Source organism: Acomys minous (assembly GCF_964271855.1).
Source record: "Acomys minous genome assembly, chromosome: 4".
In the NCBI taxonomy this organism is placed as follows: Eukaryota; Metazoa; Chordata; class Mammalia; order Rodentia; family Muridae; genus Acomys; species Acomys minous.
Genome location: NC_140486.1, coordinates 73247721 through 73275589, shown reverse-complemented (window position 1 = coordinate 73275589; position 27869 = coordinate 73247721). Strand labels below are relative to the sequence as shown.

The window sequence follows — 27869 nt, the reverse complement described above, 5'->3', positions numbered from 1 at the left end:
GCTCAAGAAAACATGGCTGGTCTACTATTTTATTCTCATAGAATATCACAGTAGCAAGCAGTTTTTCAATTCAAGAGAATCCATGTGCAATTGATATCAACCATATCAGATTTTACTAAAGGCTGCAAGTGATCCCAAAACCTTTTTGGATGAATTCCATAGATTCCAAGAATTTGAAATCTTTGCCACTTGAGGAATTTTAAACTTTCTCCTCTGTAAGATTTTTTGGGGAATAACCCAGCGAATGGTTTGGGGGATAATATCCATTGAATCTGCTGGTACACAAGCATAAAAAAAAGGCTGGTTATCCCTTCTTTCTGAATAGAATTTGATATTCTGCCAATGAGCATTTGGCTCTTGTGGGTTTGGCTCTTTTGATTTATAATAATATAGTCTCTTCTTCCATGATAGTTTCTCCTCTCCATGTGAGTGACTGCAATCTGAATCCCAGTAGACATTGGACTGTCTCCATAAATAAGATTTAACCTCCCTTCTTTCTTTGGGTTGTGGGTACATGTGAGACTTGTCATGTTTTTTTCTGAGATTCAATTTATTTTTTGATTCTGTTGTTGAAGAGGTTAAAGAGTAGCTTGTTCTGCTCCACCTGGTCATAGTCCAATGCTTCTCTTCATTGAACATTTTGGAAGATGATGTAGACTCAATTTCAATACTATTGGATGAACTGTGAGACCATGAGTCAGAAGGCTGCATTTTGGAGTTTGACCTACATTTCCTCCTATTGGCCTTGTGGATATATTCCAATATGTCTTTGGGTTCCTCAAATGCAACATCGTGAGATAAATAGAAATTACTCTCTAAAAATACACAATCCTCGCTGTCAGTTTCTTCAGGAGCTGGACATTCCACTTCAGTTGAAGTCTCAGTGTTTAGAGGGACATCAGTCCAATCATCTGAAGATGAATGTGAATCAGCTAAATCAGCAGTATTTTGCTGAGTTCCTGAAACAGAATGTTTGTACGAATTGGTTTCTTGTAACCATATATAACTTTGCTCATCAGTTCCTGGTGTTATCTGTACGTTTAAATCCGAAAGAATTCTATCATTCTGTTCTGTACCTTGTAGACCAGAGTAAAAGGCATGTACATTAACAGGCTCCTGGAATTTTCTGGAGGGTAATGAGCTTTCTTGTGTATTTTTCTTTGGGAAAGAAACAAGTTCTTTGTCAAAGGAAAGGGTAGTACTTTCCTTACTAGCTTCAACTTTTATACGTTTTGAGCTGGAACCAGTGCTTAACCTGGAAGTGTGTTTGGTAAGTGCATTTGGCTTAGAGACCACAGTGAAAGAAGGTTTAGGGAGTGAGTGGAGGTATTTGTATTGCAAATCACAGTCAATGTCAGAAAAGGATTTTTCATCAAAGAGTACTAAAACTCTGTTTGTTCGTTTTGGTCCTTGTGGGGCAGAATGGATACACTTAAATACGGGTTTTGATTTTTCCTGGGCATAGGCCCTTAAATAAGATTGTTCTGCAATTCTGGGAAGGCCCATTGTTTGTATCTCCAGTCTTTTTGTACAAAGATGCACAAGAAGGCCATCCTTTTCTTTCTCTGACAACTTGTGAAGAATGTGACTCAACGGGAGATTATTCAAAGTTGCTAATGAAGTTATGGTTTCTTGCTTTTTGATGCCCCTTGGTTCTGTCATGACCATCTTGCTGCTACTTGAAACATTAGTTGTTGATGTCTTCACCAAGTTGAGAAGAGGAAAATCTCCTTGGTAACTGTTTTTTAATTTAGTATGTATAGTATCAACTTTTGGGGAACTAAAATCCATTTTTTTTTCGTTTAGCCTGCAATTGGAATCTTCTGAAATAGCCCTTTGGGGGTGAGAGTTATAGTTCTGAAAGGATGTGTTCACTATCTCTGGTTTCTGATCAAGTTTTATCTCAAGTGCTTTAGAAATTAAATGCATAGAAAGTTTATTTTTTAATTCTGGAGTTAGCTGTTTTAAAAGAGGTGTGTGTATCAATGTGGCATGTATTTTTGATGATGTGTTTGGACTCTCCAGCAAAGGAGATACCTTTGCATCATCAGACTTGTAGGTTCCTACTTGCTCCTGTATTTCAGAAAGAACTTGGTTTGGGATCTTATTTTCAACAGGATCTTCAAAAATACGTTTAAGTGCTTTATAAATGGGAAACAAATTTTCTGCAAGTGATGTGTTTTCATTGTCTTTATCTTGAAGTGTTGTGGGCATAGTTACTGAAGCAGCTTCCTCTGTCTTGGAAAGCAAGGGACACTCTCCCATATTATCAAATAGTGAGGTCCCAGACAGTGGCTGTAGACTTGGAGATGAAACACTTGTACTCACAGCTCCTCTCAAATGAGTTTCTATAGTGTCCTTTAGATCTTCAAATTTACATAGGTACTCTGGGGGCATTAGAGTGTCTTTTCGTATTTCTTCTTTCTCAGTGGTATTCATGTCAAGTTCATGTATGACCTTTAAGTCATCATTCCCTGAATCAACCTCTTCTCTTGTTTGTATACATAAGTTCTTTTCTATTTCACATTCAAGGTTTACTTCTGGCTCCCCATCAGGAAGTTTCTGCATTTCTAGGTCATTCACCACAAAGGGCTGAGATTCCTGCAGCAATGGGATTGGAAAATTTAGTTCTTTTACAATTGTTATGATGTCTTTAGTTTTTCTAGCATCTGGTAACTTCTCTTGGAATTTAGAATGACAGATTCCCTTTTCCCTACTTGGGTTTGTTTTTGATTTAACTGTTCCTTCACTGTGAGGTGGGCTCATCGTGGAAACATAAATACTTCTGATAATGACTTCTGGGGAGACATCTTTACTACTTGGAGCCATGGTTTTTGGTTTGTTGATGCCATGTTCTAATTTGTTCTCACTGGTTGAACTACCACATCCTATGATACTAAGTATCTTTGTAATGGGGTGCTCTGGGATTCTCATAGTTGATTGTTTGGTTTTCAGGTTTGTTACTATGAATCCACTTTCCTGACTTTTAGGATAAATAGGAATATAGGCATACAATGAATCAAGAATGTTTGTTTGAAGCAATTTTTGTCCTTGAAAGTTATGCTTTTTCAGATTGACAGTATAGCTCTTCTGCGCTTCTCTTTTGTCATCTTCTAGGTCTATACCTCTGCTTCTATCTGTTTTTAACTTCCCTTCTCTCTGGCTCACAGTACTATTGTTCATTACTTGTTTTTTATGTATCAATTTTATATTGGAAATTATGTTAGTTTCATTCTTTTCTTCCAGATGTCTAGATTTCAGTAGAATGTCATGCAACTTCTGAGACAATGCTAGATCATGCTGTTTTTGTTCTGGAGCAAATGGTGAAAGGCCTTTCCTTCCTGTGGCATTAAACTCTGTAGTACTCATGTGTACCCCTGACTCTATTTGTGAACTGATATTGACTACAGGTTTCTTGTTCACATCTGTTTGTAAAGGTGTCCTCTGATTTCTGCTGTTAACTAGAACATTAAGAAAAGGAAAGGATTTTGGCTTTATCTGCTGTCTATTTTCAGATGGAAACATGACTTGCTCTTTCATGATCACATTTTGTTCTTTCTTATATTGAGAATTACTCAAATGTACAATGCTTAGTTTGTCAAGTGATACATTTTCTAAAGTTAGCATTTTGCTTGTCTTAGAATTAATCTGTCTATCTTTCTTTGGCTTATCAGACTTGCCTGAACCAATTTCCTGTTCTCTCTCTGTCACAGATCTTTTTGAATATACAAGGGTGTCATGTGTGATCAATGTATTCTTGAGTGATTTCTTTGGTAGAGAAACTGAAAACTTGGGTTTTGCTTTATTACTTAAATTATCTTTGATTTCACTTTTCTTCTTCCAATCTCCAATTTTTGCTAAAGGTTCTTTCTCACATTTTTCTGGCTGAACTTTTTGCCCTTTGATGGACATGTCCAACATTTTTTCCCTTTTTATGGTACCTAATCTTGTGAGATCAATTTTATGATTTGGGAAAGCTGACTTGCATTCTGATTCTACTTGTGGATGTTCACTTATTTGTTGGGCAGTGGTCATGCACTTTGACTTCTGTGGTTTGGCTTGTTTCAGTAGGACATCATGTTCTATTGCTTTAACAATACAGTTACTATCAGCCTCAGCAGGCTCTCTGGTTGCTGTTTCCTGAGCATATACTGGTTCCTGGAAATTTTCTTGTGAAAAAGAAAATTCACTACATTCTGCTGTGCCTTTCTGTGTTTTTTCCTGTAAATATCTAGAAGCTATTGATGGTATGGACATGAAAGTCTGTGTTGTGGCCACAGACAGTTCACTTTTATCTTTGTATACTTTTTCCTCCAGAACCTTCATATTCAGGACAAGCTCCTTTATATTAAGAAGATGTAAATTTTGTGAGGCCTTTTCCCCTTTGCAATGCACCTCAGTTGTCAAGTCTACTGTTTTTTCTACCTGTTTTGTATATCGTTTTCCTTTTCTGACATGACCACACATGTCGTCTTTGTCTGTCATTTTTTCTGCATCTGATTCTGTTGGAATCATTTGTGGGAGTAGGGAAGATGGTTTACTCTCTAGTCTTTCTTCATCTACTTGTACAGACTTACACGTGGTAACATTGGTTGGAGAAGGCTGAGGAGTATACATATTTGTTAAAATTTGAGGCTCACTTTTGTTGTCATCATGTTTCTTTGGTTTGGGTGCTTTAATATGTATATGTAGTTCTGTTCTGTGGAGCTTCTGGGACAGAGGTGATTTTCGTGATTTCAAAGTTATATCTGTGCCTCTCCTATCTATTATCTCTTTTCTATATGTCTTGTCTCTCTGAGACATATGTTGTTTTATAACATCTCTCATGGTATCACTGACAATGGCCTCTTTAGGTACAGTTTCTTCTTCAGCTGATATTCTCTGCAAAGCATCATTTCTACATCTTCCTTCTGTGAATTCTTTTTTCTCATACAATTTGGGATGAGTCAGATCTGGTAATGAAAGAGATTTAGTCAAAACCAAGCATTGTTCATCTTTAAGTTTCTGCACCTTTGTTTCTTGGTACTTGTGAGTCGTTAGGATTTTTGTTATTTGCGTTCCAGCTTCTTTTTCTTCTGACATATGTTGTTTTTCATTTTGCAGATTAACTGAAGTATCTCTGGTAATTGACTGTATGTAAATACCTCCTTCAGAATCAGTTGACTTCTGTAAGTGTCCCATGGAAGCAGAGGATCCTGTTAACATTGGCGCACATACTTCCTCGATCCCAGTATTCACAGTAAGGATAGGTTGGGAAGACATAGCAGTGGTTATCTTAGTTAATTTCTTAGGTAATGCTACACCTAGCTCACTTCCATCTTCTTTCACCTTCCCCCCTTGCTCTCTAGTTTTCCACTGAAGGGCACTTAAATTCTTCATAGATAAAGTAGACGATTTTTTTGTCATCAAATATATATTCTTGGGATGCACTATACGGTTTACACCCACATGCTTCTCTTTACCTAAGTTTTCTTTCTGTGGCACATGTTCTTTCAGTAATTTTGTCTCACTGCAAACTTCTCTATCAGCCATCTGTGCACCTGAAAATTTCTTGTGTTGCAATTGTGATACAGACAATTCTATAATTGTATTTGTCAGACCCATAAGTTTTTCTTCCTGGGTTTTCCTCTGCAGCTCTTTGATAGTGAGTGTATGTGATGGTGGTAATTTCTTTACCTTTTCATCTACTGATTTGGGCATCATTTTGTCTCTCATTTCTCCTAGTATATCTTTCTCTTTACTCACTCCAGTGTCTGACTTCAGGAAAGATGGAGAAGGCAAGAAAACAGTTTCCTTTAGAACCACCATTTGTTCACTTTTGCCTTGCTCAACATCTTTTCTTTGCTCTTTAATATTAAAAGGTGTTATAATTCCATCATTCAAATGTGCAGGTTTGGATATTCTTGCTCTCAGAGTTATTCTGTCTTTGCCACCTGTTACACTGCCCTTTGCCTCTTTATATAACTCTTGTTGGTTGGCTTGAATTACATTAGGTAGCATAATGCCTTCATTTGAACCTGCATGTATGAGTTCTCCTGTACATGTTGTCATAAAAAACTCATCCTGTAGAGGAGACAGTCCATTGTGAGCTACAGAAGGCATGCAAGTATCATTGTTTGTTGCAAACATTTTAGACTGTCTTGCCTTTTTCTGTTTCTGTCCTATCTTTTCTTCATTGTTCCTCTGGGGAGTCTTCCTCTTCCTTGAAATATTGTGCTCATTGACACTAAACACATGAGAAGGTCTAGATATCTTTGCTCTTGAAACTATGTCACTGGAGTATGTCGAACCATCTATGGCTGAAGTTTCTTCGTCTTCTTGCACTGGATACTGTTTTCTCTTTTTTGCACATTTAGTGATTTGCTTTGTGGGTGCTACTTGCCCTAAAGGCAATGGTGCAGAAACATCATTTTTTGTTGTAATCACATTACGGTGTCTTGCCTTTTTCTGTTTATGCCTTGTTTTTTCATGATGACTCCACCTATGAGTCTTTTTCTTGCTCAGGGCACTGTATTCACTGACACTGGACATATGAGGAGATGCAAATATCTTTGTCTTGAAAATTGGGCCACTGGAGTGTGTCAAACTATCAATGGCTGAGATTTGTACTTCCTCTTCTTCCCATGTTGAATGTAGTTTTCTTTTTTTTGAATGGTTATCAATGGCCTTTGTTGATCCTACTTGCCCTATAGGCAATGTTTTTTGTAGCGCAGTATATGGCACATGACTTTGCATTATTTCTGTTTCTACTTCCTTTGTTATGCCTAATTTAGAAATATCTGAAGATATGATGACAGGATATGTTTCTCTCCGAAGCATCACTTTTTCCTTACTGCCTTCTTGCTTCATTTTATTTTGTTCTTCAAGATTCACTTTAAATCTCTTTATTTTGGGTTCACATGAAAGGGATGATTTCTTTATGTTCACATGTTTGGCTTTGGGATTTTTTATGATTCTCTCAAAGGTATTCACTCCATCTTCTTTATATAACATGCATCTAGATTTTTTGGAATCATTTATGATATTATTAAAAGAAAATGATGCACAATTTAATTTTTCTACATCTGAAGATACCACACTCTCTGAGTATGGAGAGAAGGATCCTGTTTCTATCCATGTTGCTTCCTTGGCTTTGATTTTTGTGTCTAGCTTACTGTAAAGTAAAGATGCAATGGTCAAACTTTCACCTAGTTTGCGTTTTCTTTCCTGTACATGTCTCAAGTTTTCATGTACATTTGTCTGTTCATCTGTTGTGTTTGGGCCATAATGCTCAGTGATACTGCATACATGTGAAAGTGGTAACTGATTTTTGTTGGAACCTGTGTCTTTGGGATGCATTACATCTTTTGTATCCATAATTTTTTTTCTACCCATCCATGTCTGTGACTCACACTGTTTCCCTGTTTTTACACTTGACTTAACATCATCCTCAGTTGACTTTGTAAGTCCAAACTTCTCAATTTGTTGTTTTTGTGAATGTACTAATTGTATGATTTCTTGAGTGCCTTCTTTTCTTTTTATTCGGATATCTAATTCATGGGAAGACTTTAAAGGAAGATATTCAGGAGCTACTTTCTCTTTGCTTCTCCCTTCTTGGTCTACTTTCCTTGGCTCTATACTGTTGTGCTTCATGTTCCCTTGAGTGTCAGATTTATGGTTCCATTTATTTTTCTCTGCATCATCTGGATATCTTTTCTCTTGCCCTTGACCATCTCTGCCTCCTTCTCCCTGCTCCATCTCCTCCAGATCCAAGTTCTTTTTATCTTTATTACCTTGACAGAATTTCCCTCGTTTTGAGTTTTCTTTCAGATGTGTGTATTTTTCTGTTTTTGTACTCTCCTCTTCTTTCTGGACTGCATATTGTATGGAATGTTTTACACTGTTCAAGACAGGTTCAAAGGTAGACTTTTTATAAATTATTTCTCCTATACCTGATGGTTCTTGGAGCTTTGAGTGATGACTAAAAGATTGGGTTCTTATTTGCAGAGTTTCCTCTCCATTTATTCTTTTGTGCATTTCAGAGTAAGAAGGAGAAGATATGGAAGGCTTGTTCCAATTTTTAATTTGTTTATCTCCCTGTATCTTTTTTACCTTTTCTTCAGCATTAAATAGTAACTCCTGTGATGCTGAAGACTGTTTCTGTCTCAAAGAGAGTCTCGTGGAATGCACCACTTCCTTGGAAGCTATCTGTAATCTGTCTTTCAGTGGTATATGTTTTGCTTTTCCAATACTGCTTAGAATACCATCAGTTGCTTCCCCGTACATTCCGATTGTACATGGGAATTCTAACTCTGCTGGAGAGCTAAGGCAGAACTTTGTTATTCCTTGTAAGTAGGCCTCCATTATTTTAGGATCCCATTCCTGAAAAGGGGAGGAAGGAGCTGAATCCCGAGGTTTATTCTGAACTATATTTAGATTAGTTTTGTTGCCCTGAATATTTTTTTGTATTTTATTGTTCCACCATGGTTCCTTTCCGTGTAACATGTATTTAAAAGATGGTCTCTTCCTCTTTTGAGTGATATATATGAGGCCTATTATATCTTTCAAGTCTAGTATATTATTCCTATATTCTTTCCTTTGTGGAAGACATTTTAATTCTACTAAATTGCTTAAATTTTCTCTATTAAATGCCCCTGAAAATGGTACTTTTCTGCCTTTCAGTGAGAGTAGGGGATTTAGTGGTGGAAGGCAGCTCTTTAGTGGTCTTGACTTATCGGTTCCTACTTTTAATCTTGAATTTAAGCTAGTATGCGATATAGAAGGTAATGAAATAAAAGATTTTGTTGGTTTCATGTCTGATTTACTTAGTTCTTCTTGTACCCTGCCTTGTTGTTTTGTAGTGTCATACAGTAAAGTTAATCTCTTTCCATGGGATGGATAAGGCAATGATGATTCCTCTATCTTTAAAGTAATATTAGAGTCTATTATTCCCTTCATCTTCATTTCTTTTATGCCATTTTTCTCTTTTCTTGATTTATCTTTCTCTTGCTTTACGTTACGTGAGATAAGCACATCAATTTTTTCTTTATCCAATTTGAAGTGAGGTAAAGGGATGGGGTCACATGCTTTGACTGCAGCTGAACCTGGTTTATCCTTTCTTTGTTTCATACATACCATTTTCTCTTTTTTGTAATACTGTGGTTTTACTTTATTGCTTGGGTTACAGTAAGTGGACCTACTAGGTGGAAGTTCCAATTTCTTCAAGTTTAGGCATTGTCTTTTAGGGTATATTGTGTCTTTCATACCTCTATGTTCTGTGTTATCATTCTGGTTTTCATTTTCATGCAAATATTGCATGTATAACGAAGGATACTGTAAGAACACCTTAAGTAGAAACATCACCTCTTGCTTCTTTTCACTTGCTTTATTTGACAGTTCCTTTTTCAGAGCTCTTAGCATAGAGGAACTATCATTTGACACTGGCCTACTTATCTGTACTCCATCAGATGACTGCTTTCTTTTAGACATCAAAAGGCGTGGGCGTTTTATAGTTTTATTGCCTGACTCTGAAGGCAATACAGTATCTTGTTCTTTTGTTTGCTCTGGAATAACTGAGGGGAAAATCCACCCTCGTCTACCTTCATACCCAATACTTTGTTGCTCTTTAGATGACAAGTCTATTCCCGTTGTCATGTTTGACACGTTGCCTATCTTTGACAATGCTTCCTTTGTCTGAGGCTCTAGTTGTGGCTGGACACAAGAATAGTTTTGGGAGCAAAATAAATGGTCCTCCAAATTCTTGGGGGGAAATGGCAGTTGGTGCTGGTTTTGTTCTTTTATCCTTTTTTTCCATTCTCTATTTTCTGTATTTAAAGTGTGATTATCTACTGCTTTTAAAGCTTTCTTTACCTGCAGTGATGTAATCCTATGTGTATCCACCAAAGGGTGAGTGTTAGACACTGGGAAAGCCTCCCATGCACTCTCTTGGCAATCTGTTCCTCCTTTAGCATGCAGGTTAACTCCTTCTGAATGTGGAGATTGATTTCTTAGAATGTTAACTTCACTTGAAGCTTTTTCTATCTCTGTGTTAATAACTTCTGAATTTAGAGCTGCTTTGGCAGAGATTTGTTTCTGTGTATTTTCAGCCTGAAGTTGTTGTAATACACAAAATAAAAAAAAATCCAGAATTTTTTCTTTATTCTGAGTGAAAATGGCCACTTGTTTTGCCCTCAAGTTTTTAGAAATGTCCACTTTCTTCTTATTTAATTTTAATTGACTGTCAGATGGCTTTGCCTCTTCTCCCTTGAGATCCATTTTGGCACCTACATCATTGTAACCACTGTCTTTTCTCACTGTCCTCAAGCCTGGTGTGAAGTGGAGAGGAGCCCTCTTGTGGCAAAGTACAGAATTCAGACCAATTCTAGCCCTGTGACCTGACTTTGTATAGTCTTTCTGAGCTGTACCTGTCTTGTGGCGGTCATGTAGATCTGTGCAAAGAAATGCCTGTGCTTTGGAATCTAGTTCTGTGTCAGTTTTCCGTAATCCTTCTCTTCCAGACAGATGGGAAATATTTTTTATGCTATGATGCATTCCCACTTCCTTAGATACCTTAGTACTTTCCAAGTCAAAGGACTCCCTAACTGAGCAAACAACAGGTCCCAAGCTTACCCCGGAAGTACTTTCTTGTTTAAGAAGTTCTCGCATCTTGAATGTCTTTTTCTGGAAAGTATCCAGCTCCATGAAGTATATACCATGTCCTTTGGAACTCGAAGTATTCATCTTCATGGATCCTCCTCTTCTGAGTGGAACTGAAAATGCATGTTTGATGGAGTCTTTAACAACTCTTTGTTTTATTCTTTGTGCAGTAGAGAATTCAAATTCTGTACCTGCTCTGTGCCTTTGGGCCTCAATCCTACTGTAATCAGTTTCTCCAGTGTCTGGAAAGATGACACGGTATGCTTCTTTTTCCAAATGGCCATGGACATTGATATATCTCATATCCTCCACCCACTGGTCAGTCATTAACTGATCTTTATTTTGTGAGATAATATCTAGTAAAACAATTTGATGTTCTTTTTGCTTTATAGTATGTTGTGTTGATTTTCTGATAGTGCTTGATATTGAATTATCAAGAGGCGGCACAGATAACATTTTAGTTTCATTCATTTTCTTCATACTTATCTGTGGAGGAGTATATGGACTTTGTGGTGTGTCTTTCTTCTCGTTTACTTCCATAAAGTTTTTTACATTAGCTGAAATATAGCCAGAAGCACAAAAACCCTTCCAACGTAAATTTTCCACAGTTTTCCCTTGAAGCAGCTCCTTCTGTGTCTTAATGCTATATCTTAGCTCCTTTCTGTAGCTATGAGTTATAGACACAGTAATGTTAAGCAACCTTCCAGAAGTTGTCTTCCTCACCTTCATTTTCATTCTTTTGTGATACAGGACACTTTGTGTGAAAGATGTTCTTTTGTTTATAAGCTTATATGTATAAATGTAGTCTAGACTGATCCCTTGTACACACTTTTGCTGTCTCCACAATGTGGCCATACTTTTTGGCTCGGTCCCATATCTTTGCCTAAACATACCGTTCTTCTTTATTGTGTTGCTAAATTGTGCTCTCATTTTTACGTCTTCTGTTATTTCAATTTTTTTACCCCCTCCACTTTTTTTCCTTCTCTTTTCCTGTTCCTTAATAAGCAAGAGTAGTTTTTCAATACTTCTTGGTATGTAACCCATTTCTGAAATATATTCTTTATTTGAGAGTTTCTTCAGCTGTTGAGTTGAATTCTTCACATTTTTCTCACATGTTTTCATGTCTTCTTTTGAATCTTCAGTATGGGACTGATGTGTTGCAGGAGAGGAAATAGACCCCAGGAGAGAATCTGTGAAAAGACTTTGTTGCTGAACTGTAAGCCCAGGAATAAGCAATGATTCCTTTGAATCTAATGGTTTATCCATTACTTGCAGTCCCTTTATCTTCTGTCGACCTAATGGTTTGATGTCTTGTGGGTCATGGTAGACATTTGTTCCTCCTTTAATTCTTGAGGTATCTAGCCCAAGGTTATTGGTTTCATCTTTCTGAGATGTTGACTCAGAGTACATCTTTCTTTGTAAATCTTCTAGTTTGCATTGTTGCATAAATTGCTGGTGTAGGTCCTTGAAAGTGCGGTGTTCATGCGCTCCTTTAATATTTTCTTCTAGCTCTCTAGGTACATCATTGCATCCTGACCGTGCAGCTTGCTTTTGGCTAGATGGTTTCTCCAGAACTATCTGGGGAAGAGTGTTTTCTTTCTCTTTCATCTTGCCTCTCTCCAGTTTTACTCTGGTAAGCTTTTGAACTGGGGATGTAAAGCACCCTAAGTCAAAATTAGCTTCTATCACTTGGTTTTGTACATTTCTTCTCAGCTCCAATTTGTTCTGGTGCTGCAGACTGTGTCTCAGTTTTCTCTCATTGCTTCTGTCCCCATGTCCAAGAAGTAGAGAAACTGGTATTTTCTTTGCCTTCAGCTTTATTTGTTTGGTACACATAGCACTTTTCACATTTGGTATTTTTGCCTTATCTTTCTGTCTTACAGTTTCAGGATAGGTAGGGTCACTGGCATAAGAACTCCATAATGGTCTTGAGATAGCAGGCTTTTCATGTTTCTCTGCCAGGGCAAAAGACTTGGACTTTGTTTTCCAACCTGTTTTAAATTCATTGTTCTGCCTTTCAGTTTGAAGAGTATGTACATTAGAAGAAAGAACAACCTCTTGACTAAAGTCTTCTCCAACTTTTGTATTTCCTTCTTGATCTATTAAATAAATAGCTTTTTTCTGAAGCATGATGTCCTTGTGGTGCACTGTGTTAGCTGAAAATACTTCTGGATTCAAAGGATCAAGTTGTCTATTTTGATTTGTTCTGAATGGCTGGACATTCCTTTTCACTTTTTCTTTGTCCTTTTGCAAAAGACAATTTCCTTGGGTTGGTGTACATGTGTACATGGATTTTGTATCTGTATTTACCTGATCATTATCTTTTATCTCTCGGGTTCTAAAGTTGTGTGTCTCAGTTATGTTTACAGTAGCCTGGCCTCCATCATGAGGTGACTGTGACTTTGTTGACTCCAGCAGCTGTGAAGCACCTTTCTGAGCTGACAGGTGAGGTACTTCTGTGGAAGCAACTAAATGCCTGGCAATGGAAGTGACTATTGCTGGCAAATAAAATGGACACTTTTCTTTTATAACTGATGACTGACCAGTTTCCTTTTCACCATGTTTGGTAGTATTATTGGCTGGCTCACTGATTTCTAAACAATTGTGTGATTTCTCCACATTTGAGAATACATTCCCCTGGCTTACTTGCATGTTTTTTTGTATTTTGACATTAGCTTCTGGATTGCTCTCAAACATTTGATTTCTTTTAGGGAAATATTCTCGTAAAGGCATTTCCTCTGACTCCCCAAATCTAGGTTTCTTTATGAAATGTGCATTTACTGATAAGTTGTTTGTATAAAATGGAACAGACTCTATTAGCAGTTCTTGCTTCTCTCCCCTAAGTTGCTCAGCATGTAATTTAGCTCCCTTTAACAAGTTGGAACCACCTTTGTCAGCCATCTTTGTTAACTCTGGTATGCCTTCACCTGGTGACTCCCCATGTGTTGGCTGTGTTTGGGTAAACTTTGATATTCCCAAATCTACCTCTGATTTGAATTTATTTTTCCCATTAGAGGTAGTTGATATGAAATGAATAGTGCTTTGAAGTATATCATTTTTTTCACTGAGCCATATGGCTTTCATTTTCGCTCTTAATTTAAATTTCTTACGGTTTGTGGTAAAGTATCCATTTGTTTTAATTATCTTTGAAATTGGTGGCTTCTTTTTCTGATTCAACATGATTCCATTTTCTGACAATTTTACTGTGTTTACTTGCCTTTTAAAGTCTAACAAAAAGGGTATGAAAAAATTGTAAGGTTCTATGAAAGTTGTGGCTAAGTTTGCTTGTAACTCTGCCTTTCCCTCTGCCAAAGATTTTTCAGGCATTCTGCTATAAAAATCAGCCCTTGCTGCTGTATCAAGTGATGGTTCATCAACCATGAACTTGAGTGGACAATTCACAGTATCTCCAGCAGCATGAAGCGGTTCCTCTTTCACACATTCCACCTTTCTCAACTGGTGCTTATTATTATAGTGCCTTTTCTTCCTGTGCACTCCTGTGTAATGTCTTGAAATTTTAAGCAAGTTTGAAGCTTGTCTTGCCCTGGGACTCACATCTCTTTTGCTTAGAAACTTTAATGTGCAGCTATCACATTTGTATTCAGATGACATAGGGCTGGGTTCTTGTGAAGGTTCCAGAGCTGTAAAGTTCTTTTTAGTCCATGCTTTTTGTTCAGAAACATAATAGTCACATTTTCTCCTGGAATTTCCATCCCAGGTGTTGTTATATGGTATGTGGCCAGTCTGAGATTCCTCTGTATGTAGAAGTGGAGACATTACACCTACCATGCTGCTTTGAAGGTTATTCATATTGACTAGCTGTGCTTGCTCATGATATAGAGCTCTCTCTAATTCTGGACGTGTTGCTGAATTAGTTAGTTGTAAAACAGATTGCACAGAATTAGGCCTTGCTTTGTTCTGGGAACTAAAACTGAAATCTTGGGAAGTCAATGAGTCCTCTTCATCACCTTGATCTTTTACGTGTTTGGTGCCATTTGACGTAGTGTCCTTGTTGGCGTAGTGTGTACTGCAAGCTCTTTCTTCATGGACTGACTGGCCATAAAGCTCACTACTAAATTCCATTGTGCACATTGTATCTTTATCTTTTATTCTATTACTTGTGTTAACATCAAGAGACACGGGCATATGAGAAAAGAAGGTGGCATTTAAGGATGAACCTGACAAGGCTTTACTTTGCTTTGGTGATCCAACACCTAAGGTAATAAGTGTCTGACAGATTGCTGACTTACTTGCTTTAACAGTAAGATAGTTAGTACTCATTTCACCTCCATTTTCCATGAGTTTTAAATTCTCTCTCTCTTTAGATATAGATGTAGAGAAAGCCAAAGACACTGGTGCTTCCAATTCCTGGGTTAACAATCTTTTATTTTTCTCTGCTGTTGGGTCTTTCAATTTGATTACATTAAGATTATCAGGTAAGACACAAGACTTTATTAATAATTCAGAAATCTGTGATTTCAAGGTTTTTAGAAGTAGGTTTTTTCTATGACTACCTTGTAGAACAGTCAATACATTTGAAACAGAAGCTTTTCTTCCTTTCATAGTTACACAGATCGAACACATTTTACCTTGTAAAGCTTTCCTTACAGACACCCTGCTCTGCCTTTTAGATCTTGGTACATTAGGGGTTGAGATAGTCAAAGTCTCTGGGATGGTTACTTGTAGATCATTTTTGAGCCTTTCTTTTTCCAATCTATCCCAACTATTCAGTTCCTGTGCATGAATCTCATCAGCTGGGCTGTCATATTTTGTTCTGTCAGTCTTAGTTTTATCTATTTGTGGTTCTTGTGATTTTAGGGGAACAAGCTTTGAACCTGATGTATACATGTCATACTCTCTTTGAGTTGTATCTGCTGACTGATTCTTCTGTGTCAGATCTTGTTCCTCAATGAACAGAACGTTCCTCCTTCCTTGTTTTCCTAATTTTTGAGATGTTGGATCCCTGCTTTGATGTGAACATAATATAAAATGCTGGCTATTCTGTGGAAGTGACTTTAATAGTGTGTCATTACCATTATTTTCCTTTTCTTCTTTATCCTGAATATAAATTTCTTTGAAGGCATCTGAAGCAACCTTCTCTTCATGATACACTATCTCTGGCTTCATTTGTGTAGAATGGGGTGTTTTTTCCTTTGGTGGGTGTCTTCCTGTTTCTATTTCGCTGTTCATCTTAACATCCAGCACAACATTTGACAAAGAGAAAGTTTCATTTGCAACTTTTTTCTCTTGATTCATGCCTTTCATTTTGATCAAGTCACATTTAATTTCCCCACAATGATTTGGATTAGAGTATGAGACTAATAGTTCCTTTTCTTCCTTTTCACTGTCTTCAGCCTGTTTCTTGTGTCGTCTTTCATTAGATAGATCACACTTTCTTCCAGATAATGCATTGTCCTTGACTTCCCCAAACTTTAGAGGGAACATGCTGAAACAGCCCTCTAGAATTTCTGATTGAAATTCACCTGGGATAGGACTCGTTGTGGAACATGAAATCGTTTCTGTAGGTGTTTGTTGTTTTACCTGAGTGGTTGTTCTCCCTAGTGGGTCTAGTTGTTTGTCCGAACTAACAAGGTTATGGTCTTTTTCTTGATACATATTAAATATATAGCCAGGGCTATTTTCTGGTTTCTCTTTTCTTTCCTCTTTATACTTCTTCATTCTAGAGAAACTATTTGCATCAGCAGAACCTGGACAGTGTGTATTTCTTCCATTTGATGAATTCTCTTGCATTAGTTGCATATAACCAAGTCTTCTTATTCTCTGTTTATCTGTCCATGGTTTTGAATTTCTTATGTGTTTTTTGGGCAAAATAAGTACCTTGGAGTGAATGACATTGAGACAGATACCTGCTATGTAACCCTTTTTCTGTGAATCTTTCACTTCTTTGTTGCATATATTTTTGCTGTATCTGAAGTTAACTGTCTGTGATGGTATTTCCCTCATTGCTCTTTGTCTCTGACTCACTGGTGTCTGCTTCTTTGATCTTAGTGCTGTTTTCTTCCTTTTCAGTCTAGAAATGAAGGATTTTGTAACAGAATCAGAAGACTGCAGGAATGTCACCTGCAGATTTGTTGATGTCTCTGAGTCTTTTTCTACAGGATATGAACCTAGTTCTTTTTCAGAGTTTTCATCATCTGTCACGTTTGTAAATTCACCAGGTGAAGAGCTCCCTGTTTCAGGAGATAAAATTTTAGAAACCACAGAGAAGTTTATACCATTTTCTGTTTTGCTAGCTTTCTGTAATCCTTTAGATATTATGGGATCCATTTGTAGGCTGGCCTCCAAACTGCTTGGCAGAGAATCTTTTTTGCACTTTACACTCTGACTGTTAACAGGTTGTTCTTGATGTAAAGATACAGGTGATGGGTCAGGCTCATTGCAGATAGCTTCCTTGCTTTGATCTGCTTCAGCCCACAGGTATTGGCCATGCTGAAGTGCTACCTGTACCAAAGGGATTTGTTTCTCTTCTTGAAGGTTTTTCTCTTTATCATAGAAAGCATTACTTTCAGCGACATCATCAACACATGTTTTCTTTGCTAGTTCTCTTTGCTTTCGTTGAGCATGCCAGAATATTCCCTGCAATCTGCTATGGATAGATAAGCAAACAGTGTTTTGACATTCAGATAAAAATGCTGTAGCTTGATTTATCTTTTTAAGTTTGGCCTTGATGGCCAATTTTGTCTTCTTTTTATTGCCTGTGATACTGAATGTTTTTGAAGCTGGTGGTTTCACCTTATTCATATTGAGCTTCACTGTTCTTATATTTGTGAATTTTGTTTTGCCTTTCTTTTTTTTAGAATAAGTCAAAACAGGCATGCAGTAACGTAAAGACCACAAGAAAGGTTTCTTGGTAAAACCACAATGAGTTTCCCTTGTATCTTTCCTACTAATTGGAACATTACTCTTTCCTGATTGGCTCAGAAAGTCTCCCACTGTTAACTTTTCTGATGATGGAGGACACAACTCTAACCCTACAGAACCTTGCAGCTCTGTTTCTGTAGAGGTGTTGTTCTTCACATTTGCACCTGAAAACGAATCCAGCCTCAGTGAGTCAACTACCTCTTTAACTGCTTCTCTGAAAGGTTCTGCTTGAAGCATTTCTTTCACCATTTTAATCTCCTCCAGTGGATTTTTTGTTCCTGATGTTTTTTTCCTGATTTTGAAAGGTCTTGTGGCAACTGCACATAAGTCCCTTTTCAAGTCTTCTCTGTCTTCTGTACTGTGACCATCCAATGTCTTTGTGGGCTTTCCACTAAATGGGACCCCACATTCTGTCGTTTTAATTAAATACTCACCAATGGGCAAGTTCTCTTGCAGTGAAGGTGGGTATATGGGACCAGCAATCTCTTCTCTGTCTGTAGGTTTGTCTGTACTTTGCTTTAATTTCTCATCCTGCAGTAGACCTATCAGAGGACATGATCTAGTTTTCCATACCTTCTGTGTAGAAATAATCTGTGACTGTACTTCTTTTTCTTTGCTTTGAATTCTTCTATTTTCCAAATGGGTCTGTCTCATTTCAAATTGAGCACTTTTTTCCTTTTGTTTCAGACCTATAATTGCTCTAAAATCTTCTGCCAGTAGTGGAGCTGTTTCTCTTTTTTCCTTCTCTCTGTCATACTCTTGTGGCTTTCTACCTATGGAGTTATCAGTTAGCTTTACTTCCTTTGTTTCCTTTTCACCTAGTAGTTTCTCTTGCTTTAGTGCAGAGTGACTACAATTTATTATTGTTGTGTCTGCCTTGGATGCTAGTCTGCTACATAATTCTGTATCAAAGGGTTCCAAAATGGTAGCCTGCATGGTCTTTTGAGAGGTATTTGACATCCTTTCATGTTGATGTCTATTTTTTTCATTGCTTTGAGTGTCACATTCCAGCTTTTCATTGTCACTTGGTTTATCATATCCTGTAATATTGGTCATTAATGGTTTGTGTTCCTGGAGATTTGTGCTTCCTGTAAGCACTTGAACATTTACGTCTTTCAGCTCATTTTTCTCATGCTTTGGGGATCCCAGGGAAATAAGTAAATTGATATCTGAAAAGTTGAAAAGGATTTCCAGTGCATTTTTGGCTTTCTGCATTTTTTCTTTTGCAAAGCACCTTTGTGTGTTTGCTGTACTGTCTTTTAACTCATCTACATTCTCTATATGCTGTATTCTCTTCTGTATTTTAATTCTTCTGCTCGATTCTATTTTGGGAAATGAAACCTCTTTCTGCAAAGATTCTGAAAGCCCCTCATGCTTTGAAATGTTCAGGTCAAATGTCTGCTGAACTGAGTCCTCACCAGACTCCTTAATTTCTCCATTTGTTTCAGGTAATGAACAAGGAGCTTCTAGTTCATCAGTGTTGACCATGAATGAGTGTTCTAAGTTTTCAATAACACCCAAGCTTACTCTATTAGTAGAACTTGAATAATTGCTTTTCTTTGCATCTGGTGACCTATTTTGCTCCTGTAGAAAATGTCCATATTTTATTAAGTCTGGAGTTACCTTCAGTAGATGGCTTAAGAAATACTTTTTAACATGGGGAGTGATAAGCTTAGATACAGAAATAAGATGCAAAGCTATATCTGACATTATTTTCCTTTGATGTATAATTTTCTTTTTCTTGCATCTTAATTCAATCTTATTTTCTAAAGTGTGACATACTATGATTGGAAATACCTGTGAATACGATATTTTCTTTGCTTTCAGAGATGGAACTATAAGATTTAGTTTTCTTTCATTGTCTGGTATCTTTCTATTTCTCTGCATTTTAATGGTAGGTGAAAGAGCTATTGAATTTTTACTTAAAGATAGAAAGTCAGCACTCTGGAAAACACTATTTTGCCCTTTGACTAAATAATTATTCTTGTTTGGGTCATTAAAATAAAGAGAATATTGGGTATCCCTGAAATGTCCATCAGATTCGATGTCCTTGGTTAAGTCTTGTGTTTCAACAATACATGGCATGTGAATGAAGTGTTGGCTCTTTTCTTTATGATGTATATCTTGGGTCTGGAAGGAGTCTTGTGTGCTGTTAGAAAATGGCACTCTCGTAAAATCTAGAGACTGAGCAAATCCAAGCTGGTTGCTGACTGACTCTTTGTGGATGTGAATAAATTGTTGGGTGTGGCTAGTAAACTGTGGTTCAGGAATCATTTCATTCTGAATAACATTTTGGTTCTGGAAAGTATCTTGTGCTTCAGGAGGAGTAACCATTTCTTTAGGATGTTGATTATGAATCAATGGCTCCTGAGATCTGTGGTGCAGATAATCACCGTTCCTTACTAGCATAGCTCTGGGGTTCACAGGGGTTCTTCTTCTTATATTTTCTTCCAGATGTTTAATTTGGTTGCTAGAAAGAAGTAAATGCACAGAAGGGCATGGTGTCACATCGAGATCCTTATCTCTTGTAAATTTAAAAGAGTTTTCAAAACTAAGATCATCAGGAGGTGTGGTTTTTGTACTGTTTGTTTTCATTATTGAAAATAAATTTTTGACAGAAAATTGTTCTGCTTGATATTCTCTTTCTGATTCTATTCTGTGGCTTATGAAAATTTTCTTTACTTTCCTGTGAAACATTGACAAAGATGCACTGGTCCCACCTGAAGATGAATGACTTTCACAAGAACGGCTTCCTTGAAATGCAAAGTCACTGGATGACTGAGTGGTTGTTATTCTTCCTGAAAAGGTTTTAACTCTGGAAATAAGAAAACAGTGCCTGTGAGTTGTAACTTAAAATAAAACTGTTATGGGGTATCCTTCTAGACTTAAGGCAAATCTATCATAGATGAAGACAAGATTGTTTATAAACACAAAGGTAAAGGTGAAACTACCATCTGTATTGTCAAGGGACTTTAGTTCTTTTAGTACTAGTCATTTCCTTTAGTAGACCAACCAGTTACTAATATGAAGAAAAACATTTACTTAATCCCAGAACTAGGGGGGCAGTAGAAAGTGAATCTCTGAGTTTGAGGCCAGCCTGGTCTTCAAAGTGATTCCAGGACAGTCAAGACACCATCTGTCTTGAAAAAAACAAACAAACAAAACCAACCAACTAAACAAACAAAAAAGAGTAAGTGAATCTCACCGAGGTGCAGTAGCACAAGCCTTAATCTCAGCACTCAGGGATGCAGAGGCAGGGGGATTTCTGTGAGTTTGAGGCCAGTCTGGTCTACAAAGCAAGTCCAGGACTGCCAGGGCTACACAGAGAAACCCTGTCTCTAAAAACAAAGGCAAACAATAACAACAACAAAAAGAAAAAAAGAGAGAATCTCTAAGTGTTTTTAATAGCAAAAGCCAAGGGGTGTAGATTATATGTTTTTATAAAGAATATGTTTCTATTCTTTGCCTATTTTTTATAGGGAACGATGTTATGGAATTTAGTAGGCAGAACAATGGAATACTGCATAATATCAAGTGTCATTTTCTACAGATAATTAATCTTGTTAGCTATTGTGAGTAAGAGAAAAACCTACATTTGGTGAAAATGATTCTTAGCAGACTTCTGGGTCAGAGTAATGATTTATAGGAATGAAAAGATAGCAAAGATGTTACAATTGTATTCTATTGTTGAAGGAGAGATAAAACTGTTTTTTATGATCCCAAGTGTGGGATCGGAACGGTCTTGTGAGAGAACAGGTGAGGTTAATCCACGAGCAGATCAACCACCTTATGCGGGAGCTTGAAAGATGCTAACTGAAAAGATCCCGTGGACAGACTCTGGGAGGAGATATATAAATGAGCTGAAAACTGGAGATGGGGGCAGTTGGAGAATTCAGATAGTTTTGGCTGTTCATCACTCCACTTAGAGACACTCCTAGAGAGAACCGCTTGAGGGAAGGCTTTGGAGTTCTGGCTCCTGCTGAGGTTCCGGGTTCTGGTTACTCCAGGTTCAAGCAGAAGAAATCCTGTGGATTACGCCAGGAGAATCGTTCCTCGGAACTGATATCCTTACAGTTTTGTTATTGTGTTTGTTAATCCTCTTTTCCTATTGTTTTGGTTACTCAGGTTATAAGTGACATATGCTCGGTTAATAAGTTGTAATAAAAAATACTGGTTAAAAAGGTGAGCTTACATATTGTAGATGACTGCTCTGTCTAACAAGCACTCAGACCAGCAACATTAGCATTAGCTTTGTATGGTGGTTATTTATATGTCATCTTAGCTGAGCTGTGGAGCCCAGATACATGATCCAGTATTACCATAGATATTTCTGAGAGGGTATTTTAGAGATGAGGTTAACATTTGAGCTAGTAAATTATAAGGGAACCTGTTTCCCCTAATTTGGGATAAGTCATCCAAACAGCCTTAGGCATAAATAGAGCAATAGAGTAACTTGTTCACAGCAAGAAGAAAATTTGCCAAGGTAATATTTAGACTTACACAGATTTTAGGCTTGTCAGTAAGCATAACTGCATAGAACAATGTCCTAAAGCAAATAATTGTCTGTCGAACAGCAGGCCAAACAACAAAGCAAGACCTTAGCAAGGTATACTAGCCTATACCTCAGGAAGGTGAGACAGGAAATCCTGAGTTCAAGCCCAATCTAGGCTACATAGCAAGACCTTGTCTCAAAAAAACAAACAAAAAAACAAACAAATAAAAAACCCTCAAACCAAACATAATCACCTTTGAAACCACAAATGATGGGTTCACCCCAGTATATGCTCACTGGAGAATGTCCTTATTAAGTCTGCTCTTCCAAAATTACTTCCTTACCACCCTTCTCAGTTATACTGCTTCCCTTCTCAGCGGTTCATTCCCCGTCCCCAACAATGCTTGAATCTGTAAATGTTACCAAACACTGGATACACTATGCTTTTTCTTATTATTCACAATATTGTTTAATTTTAAATTGTAAACTATTTTTGCAGTGCTAGGTATTAAACCCAAGGTCCAGAACATATGAGATAAGCACTCCACTACTGAGTCCCCTGAAGTTTGATTTATGTTAGGTAGTGGTTTAAAAACAACAAATAACAGAATATTATAACACACCATAATGAAAGTTACATAATCTTTCTTTGTCTCAAAAAGTCTCATCTTATTTTCACTTTTCACATAAAGCTCTTTGCAGCTTCTCTTTTGATGTCTGAATTTCCAGCACCAATATCATCATGCTTTGGAGCCATGGTTAAATGGAGGTTACATGAATACAAGAACAGTAATATGAAACAGTCAATATAAAACAAAAATGGCCACTAAGTTATGTAGGATAATACAGCATGGACACACTGAAGAAGAGACCTAGCAGAAAGGCATCTGTTTTAGTTACCATTCTAGTGCTGTAAGGGAGATACCATAACCAAGGCAACTTACAAGAGATCATCAAATTGGGGGCTTGCTTACGTTTCAGAAGGTTAGTCCATGATCATCATGGTTGGGAACACAGCACCAGGCAGGCAGGCACAGCAATAGCTGAGAGCTTTTATATTTGAACCACAGGTTCTTGGCAGAGAGAGAGAGAGATGGTGACTGGGGCTGGTATGGGCTTTTTAAACCTCAAAGCTCATCCCCAGTGACATACTTCTCCCAACAAGGACACCTCCTGATCCATCCTAAACATTCCATCAACTGGGAACCAAAAGTTCAAATCTCTGAGCCCGTGAGGCCATTCTTATTCAAACTACCATAATATATTTCATCCTGTTCCTCAAGATGGCATGCAATTTAAAAGCCATAATTCCTAGGACCCAGTGGGATAACAAGCAACTAGACTTTAAAATTTAGTAGATTTGAAATATGAATGAAATTAGACTATCAATCCCCAGATTTATTCTGCACAATCAATCAATCAATAAGTCATCTCATGGAAAAACAGAAGAATCCTCAAGGCCAGTCTTCGTAGCGCATACCTTTAATGCAGATACCTGGGAGGCAGAGGCACCACCAACCAAGCAAACTAACATCAATACATAAATGTAATTTTAAAATTTGAAATCCCAAGCTGGGTATGGTGGAATATACTTGTAATGCCAGCATGCAGGAGAGCAGAAACAGGCAGGATTTCTGTGAGATTTAGGCAAGCCTAGTCTACAGAACAAGTCCAGGACAGCCAATTCTAAACACAGAGAAACCCTGTCTCATAAAACCAAACAAAAACAAACAAACCAAAAGTTGAAACTCTAGCTCTAATGTCTCCATCATTAAATTACTCTCAAAGTCTTAGGTTGGTTTAGACATAGTCTAAATACTTGTATGCTGAGCAGCAACTATTTTGTAACTACATGTCTTTTTGAGATCAGAATGTTTGTATCCAAGCACCAAGTAGAGTCCGTTGCATTAATATTTAATAATCATAGGATGAATTTTAGTTGAAACTAAGATAGCAACAAAGATAACAGTAATGTCGGTGTTTAAACCATGGCAGTGAGGTAGTTGGGAGCTGACAAATTCTGAATTACATTCTGAGGCACTTGTAGCAAGCAATAGATGCCACATTTAACATTCTGAATTTCAGTAACCCTGTCAGTTTTACAGCACCTGGTTCGCTGTGGGCTCTTTCCACAGTAGATTTTTTTTTTCAAACATAACTATAAGAAATCACAGTTACTTCTCTCCTCCGGCCCAGCAAGATGCCCAAAGGAAAGAAGGCTTAGCGGAAGAAGGTGGCTCCAGACCCCCGATGTCCTGAAGAAACAGGAGGCCAAAAGGTGGTCAATCCTTTGTTTGAGAAGAGGCCCAAGAACTTTGGCATCGGGCAGGATATCCAGCCCAAAAGAGATTTCATTCACTTCATTAAATGGCCCTGCTACACAATCAATAAATGGGACTTCATGAGGCTGAGAAGCTTCTGTAAGGCAGAAGAGTCAACAGAATAAAGTGACAGCCCACAGAATGGGAAAAGATCTTCACCAACCCTACAACTGACAAAGGTCTAATATTCAAAATATACAAAGAAATCAAGAAATTAACCACCAAACCCAATAACCCAATTAAGAAATGGGGCTCAGAACTAAACAGAATTCTCAACAGAGGAATATCGAATGGCTGAGAAACACTTAAAGAAATGCTCAATGTCTTTAGTCATCAGAGAAATGCAAATAAAAATGAGTCTGAGATTCCATATTACACCCATCAGAATGGCTAAGATCAAAAACTCAAGTGACAGCACATACGGGCGAGGATGTGGAGAAAGGAGAACATTCCATCATTGCTGGTAGGAATGCAAACTTGTACAACCACTTTGGAAATCTATCTGGCACTATCTCAGAAAACTGGGAATAAGGCTTCCTCAAGACCCAGCATTTTCACTCCTTGGAATATACCCAGAAGATTCTCTACCACCAACAGGGACATATGCTCAACCATGGTCATAACTGCCTTATTCATAATAGCCAGAACCTGGAAGCAAAGTAAATGTCCCTCAGTCGAAGAAGGGATGAAGAAACTGTGGTACATTTACACTATGGAATACTACTCAGCTATAAAAAACAAGAAAATCCCAGAATTTGTGGGCAAATAGATGGAACTAGAAATTATCATACTGAGTGAGTTAACACAGAAGCAGAAAGACTCACATGGTATATACTCACTTCTAATTGAACACTAACCCAAGAGGCATGTCAAGTGACTTACCAGGAGAGTGTGATAGTTTTAAGGACATCTTATTGGGACTCTAGGTGAGAAAATTATGGGAGAATGGGGAAATAGAAGGATCCAGAGGGTCCCAGAAACCTATAAGACCATTGTGACAGGCGGATCTGGGCCCAGGAGCTCTGCTCAAACTACTGCACCAACCAAAGACAATACTTGCAGTAAACATTGAACCCCTTCTCAGATCTAGCCAATGGACAAGACATTCTCCACTGTTGAGTGGAGAGCAGAGACAGACTCGGACATGAACTCTGGTGCCCCATATTTGACCGCTTCCCGGTGGTGGGTAGGCTACCAAGATGAGACTTGATAGTCTATGACCATATAATGGGGGAGGTGGTCCCCCTTGGTCACATACATTGGGGAGAGGAATAGGGTAAAAGGGGGAGGGAGGGAGGGAGGAATGAGAGGATACAAGGATTGGTATAACAATTGAGATGTAATCTGAATTAATTAATTAAAAAAAATGGCCCCACTACACTGGGCTGCAGCGGTAAAGGGCCATCCTCTATAAGTGGCTCAAAGTACTTCTTGCCATTAATCATTGCACCCAGGCCCAGGACCAGCAAACAGCTACCCAGTTGCTTACTTAACCTTGTCCACAAGAACAGGCCAGAGACAAAGCAGAAGAAGCGGAGGCTACTGGTATGTGCTGAGAAGAAAGCTGCTTGGGGACGTTCCAACTAAGAGGCCACCTGTCCCTCGATCAGGGGTCAATACAGTCATCACCTTGGTGGAGAACAAGAAGCTGACTGGTGGTGATTGCCAAAGACGTAGAAAGATGCATCATCAAGGGAAAGGCGAGGCTGAGGCGGCTGGTCCATAGGAAAACTGACACCACTGCTTCCTTCACACAGGTTAACATGGAAGACAAGGGTGCTCTGGCTAAGCTGGTGGAAGCTATTAGGACCAATTACAATGACAGATATGATGAGATCCAAAGCCACTGGGGAGGCAGTGTCCTGGGTCCTAAATCTGTGGCTCACATGCCAAGCTGGAAAAGACAAAGGCTAAAGAACTCACCACTAAACTGGGTTAAATATACACTGTTAAATTTTCTGTACATGAATACAATTACAAAATTTTAAAATAAAAGGAAATCATGGTTACAACTTTTTTGTGAGCAGTGACGACGTTTTATCTTAACCTTGAGTCAGTTACCCTCTGTAAACTTCATCTACATTAAAAGACAATTTTACCAATAGATAAAAAGCATCTAACACAGCTTGGAACAAGGCACCCATGTAAAAACAATATTGGAGTGAATAATACTTTACAGTACCTTTGGGAAGATTCTCCTTTTGGACTCAGAAATAAATACAGGTCTGAATTGACTGTAAAGAAGTTACGCTGTTTTATCTCACTTACCTTTCTTCTGTAGACGTGTGGGTAATTGACCAGCTCTCTATAGGGAACAAAAAGTTACAGTGTCAGAAAAGACATTCAGGCTAAATAAGTTTAATATTAAAAGATACAATTATAAATTTGGCTGTGGTGGCTCATGCCTTTAATCCCAGTACTTGTGAGGGAGGCAGAGACCTATGAGTTCGAGGCCAGCTCGGTCTACAGAGTGAGTTCCAGGACAGCAAAGACTACATAGAGAAACTCTGTCTACAAAACCAATAACCAACCAACCAAACAAAAAAGACGAAATTGTGTGATACTTACCAAATGTCAGGCCTTTTGGGAAACCATCTTCATTCTGCTTCAAGGGAGAAAATAAACATGTTAGAGAAATAACCCACCTATTCGAAGTGTTTTCTTTTTATCAATTATTCTTATCTGTGTTTTTGAAAAATAGTAGAGTGGTCAATCATTTCTTACCTTTTGAGAACCCAAACTACGATTTTCCCATAGCTCAAGCTTCTTCTTAATGAATTCACAAGTTCTTATAAGGATTAACTCAAAAACAACTCCTAGAAAAATTGTAAATAGGATTGGTATCCAAGCATTGTTAAAAATCCAGTAGTCTAGAAAGTCCCATAATGGGAAAAATGCATTTTTATCTAATATAGACTTCAATTTGTTTTTAAAGAAGTGAAGTATTTTTGCCATAATGGGTTGGAGCCTCATTCAGAAGGCATTAACTTCAGAAGCCTCTTAAATAAATCTATCTCATAAACACGGGCCAGGAAAAAAAAAAAAACACTTCTCTGCCAGAAAAAAAAACCACTTCTACTGTCATTCAGTGCCTGTATCCAATGGTGCAGTGCTTGCTCCAGGCCTGAGTAAAGTAAGGTATATGTCATAGTGGCTGTTTAACTGAGCTCACAGCAACTCCTGCAGTAACAAAAGGTCACAGGTAAAACATGTGCAGCCCATGCCTGGTCCTAGTGTTGGAAGTACGCAGGCCATTTATTTATCTTTTTGGTAAGGCCTTGCAGTACATGGCGGCACTGGCCTGGAACCCTTATGTAATCCAGGCTTCCAGGCTGCCCTTCAACCAGAGATCCTCCTGCCTCAGCACAAGTGTGCACCACCTCAGTCGGCATAATTATGTAATTAGACTTCCTTTTATTTTTTCTTGAGACACAAGGTCGTCTTCTGTGACACAGGGTAGCCTGGAACTCTTTATATAGCTTAGTCTGGCCTGGAACTCATGGAAATGCTTTACCTTGGCCTTTCAAGTATTTTATGCT

At 37.9% G+C, this 27869-nt stretch overlaps 1 protein-coding gene across 1 annotated transcript; it reads right to left on the bottom strand.

Annotated features, from left to right (window-relative positions):
* Positions 1-25: 25 nt before the first annotated feature.
* Positions 26-27285, bottom strand: CCDC168 (coiled-coil domain containing 168; the record flags this gene model as incomplete). Its single annotated transcript, XM_084778737.1, has 4 exons — positions 26-20332; positions 26599-26635; positions 26899-26935; positions 27055-27285. 4 exons carry the CDS (start codon positions 27283-27285, stop codon positions 106-108), a joined length of 20532 nt encoding a protein of 6843 aa, XP_084634863.1. The 3' UTR covers positions 26-105.
* Between the last annotated feature and the right edge of the window lie 584 nt (positions 27286-27869).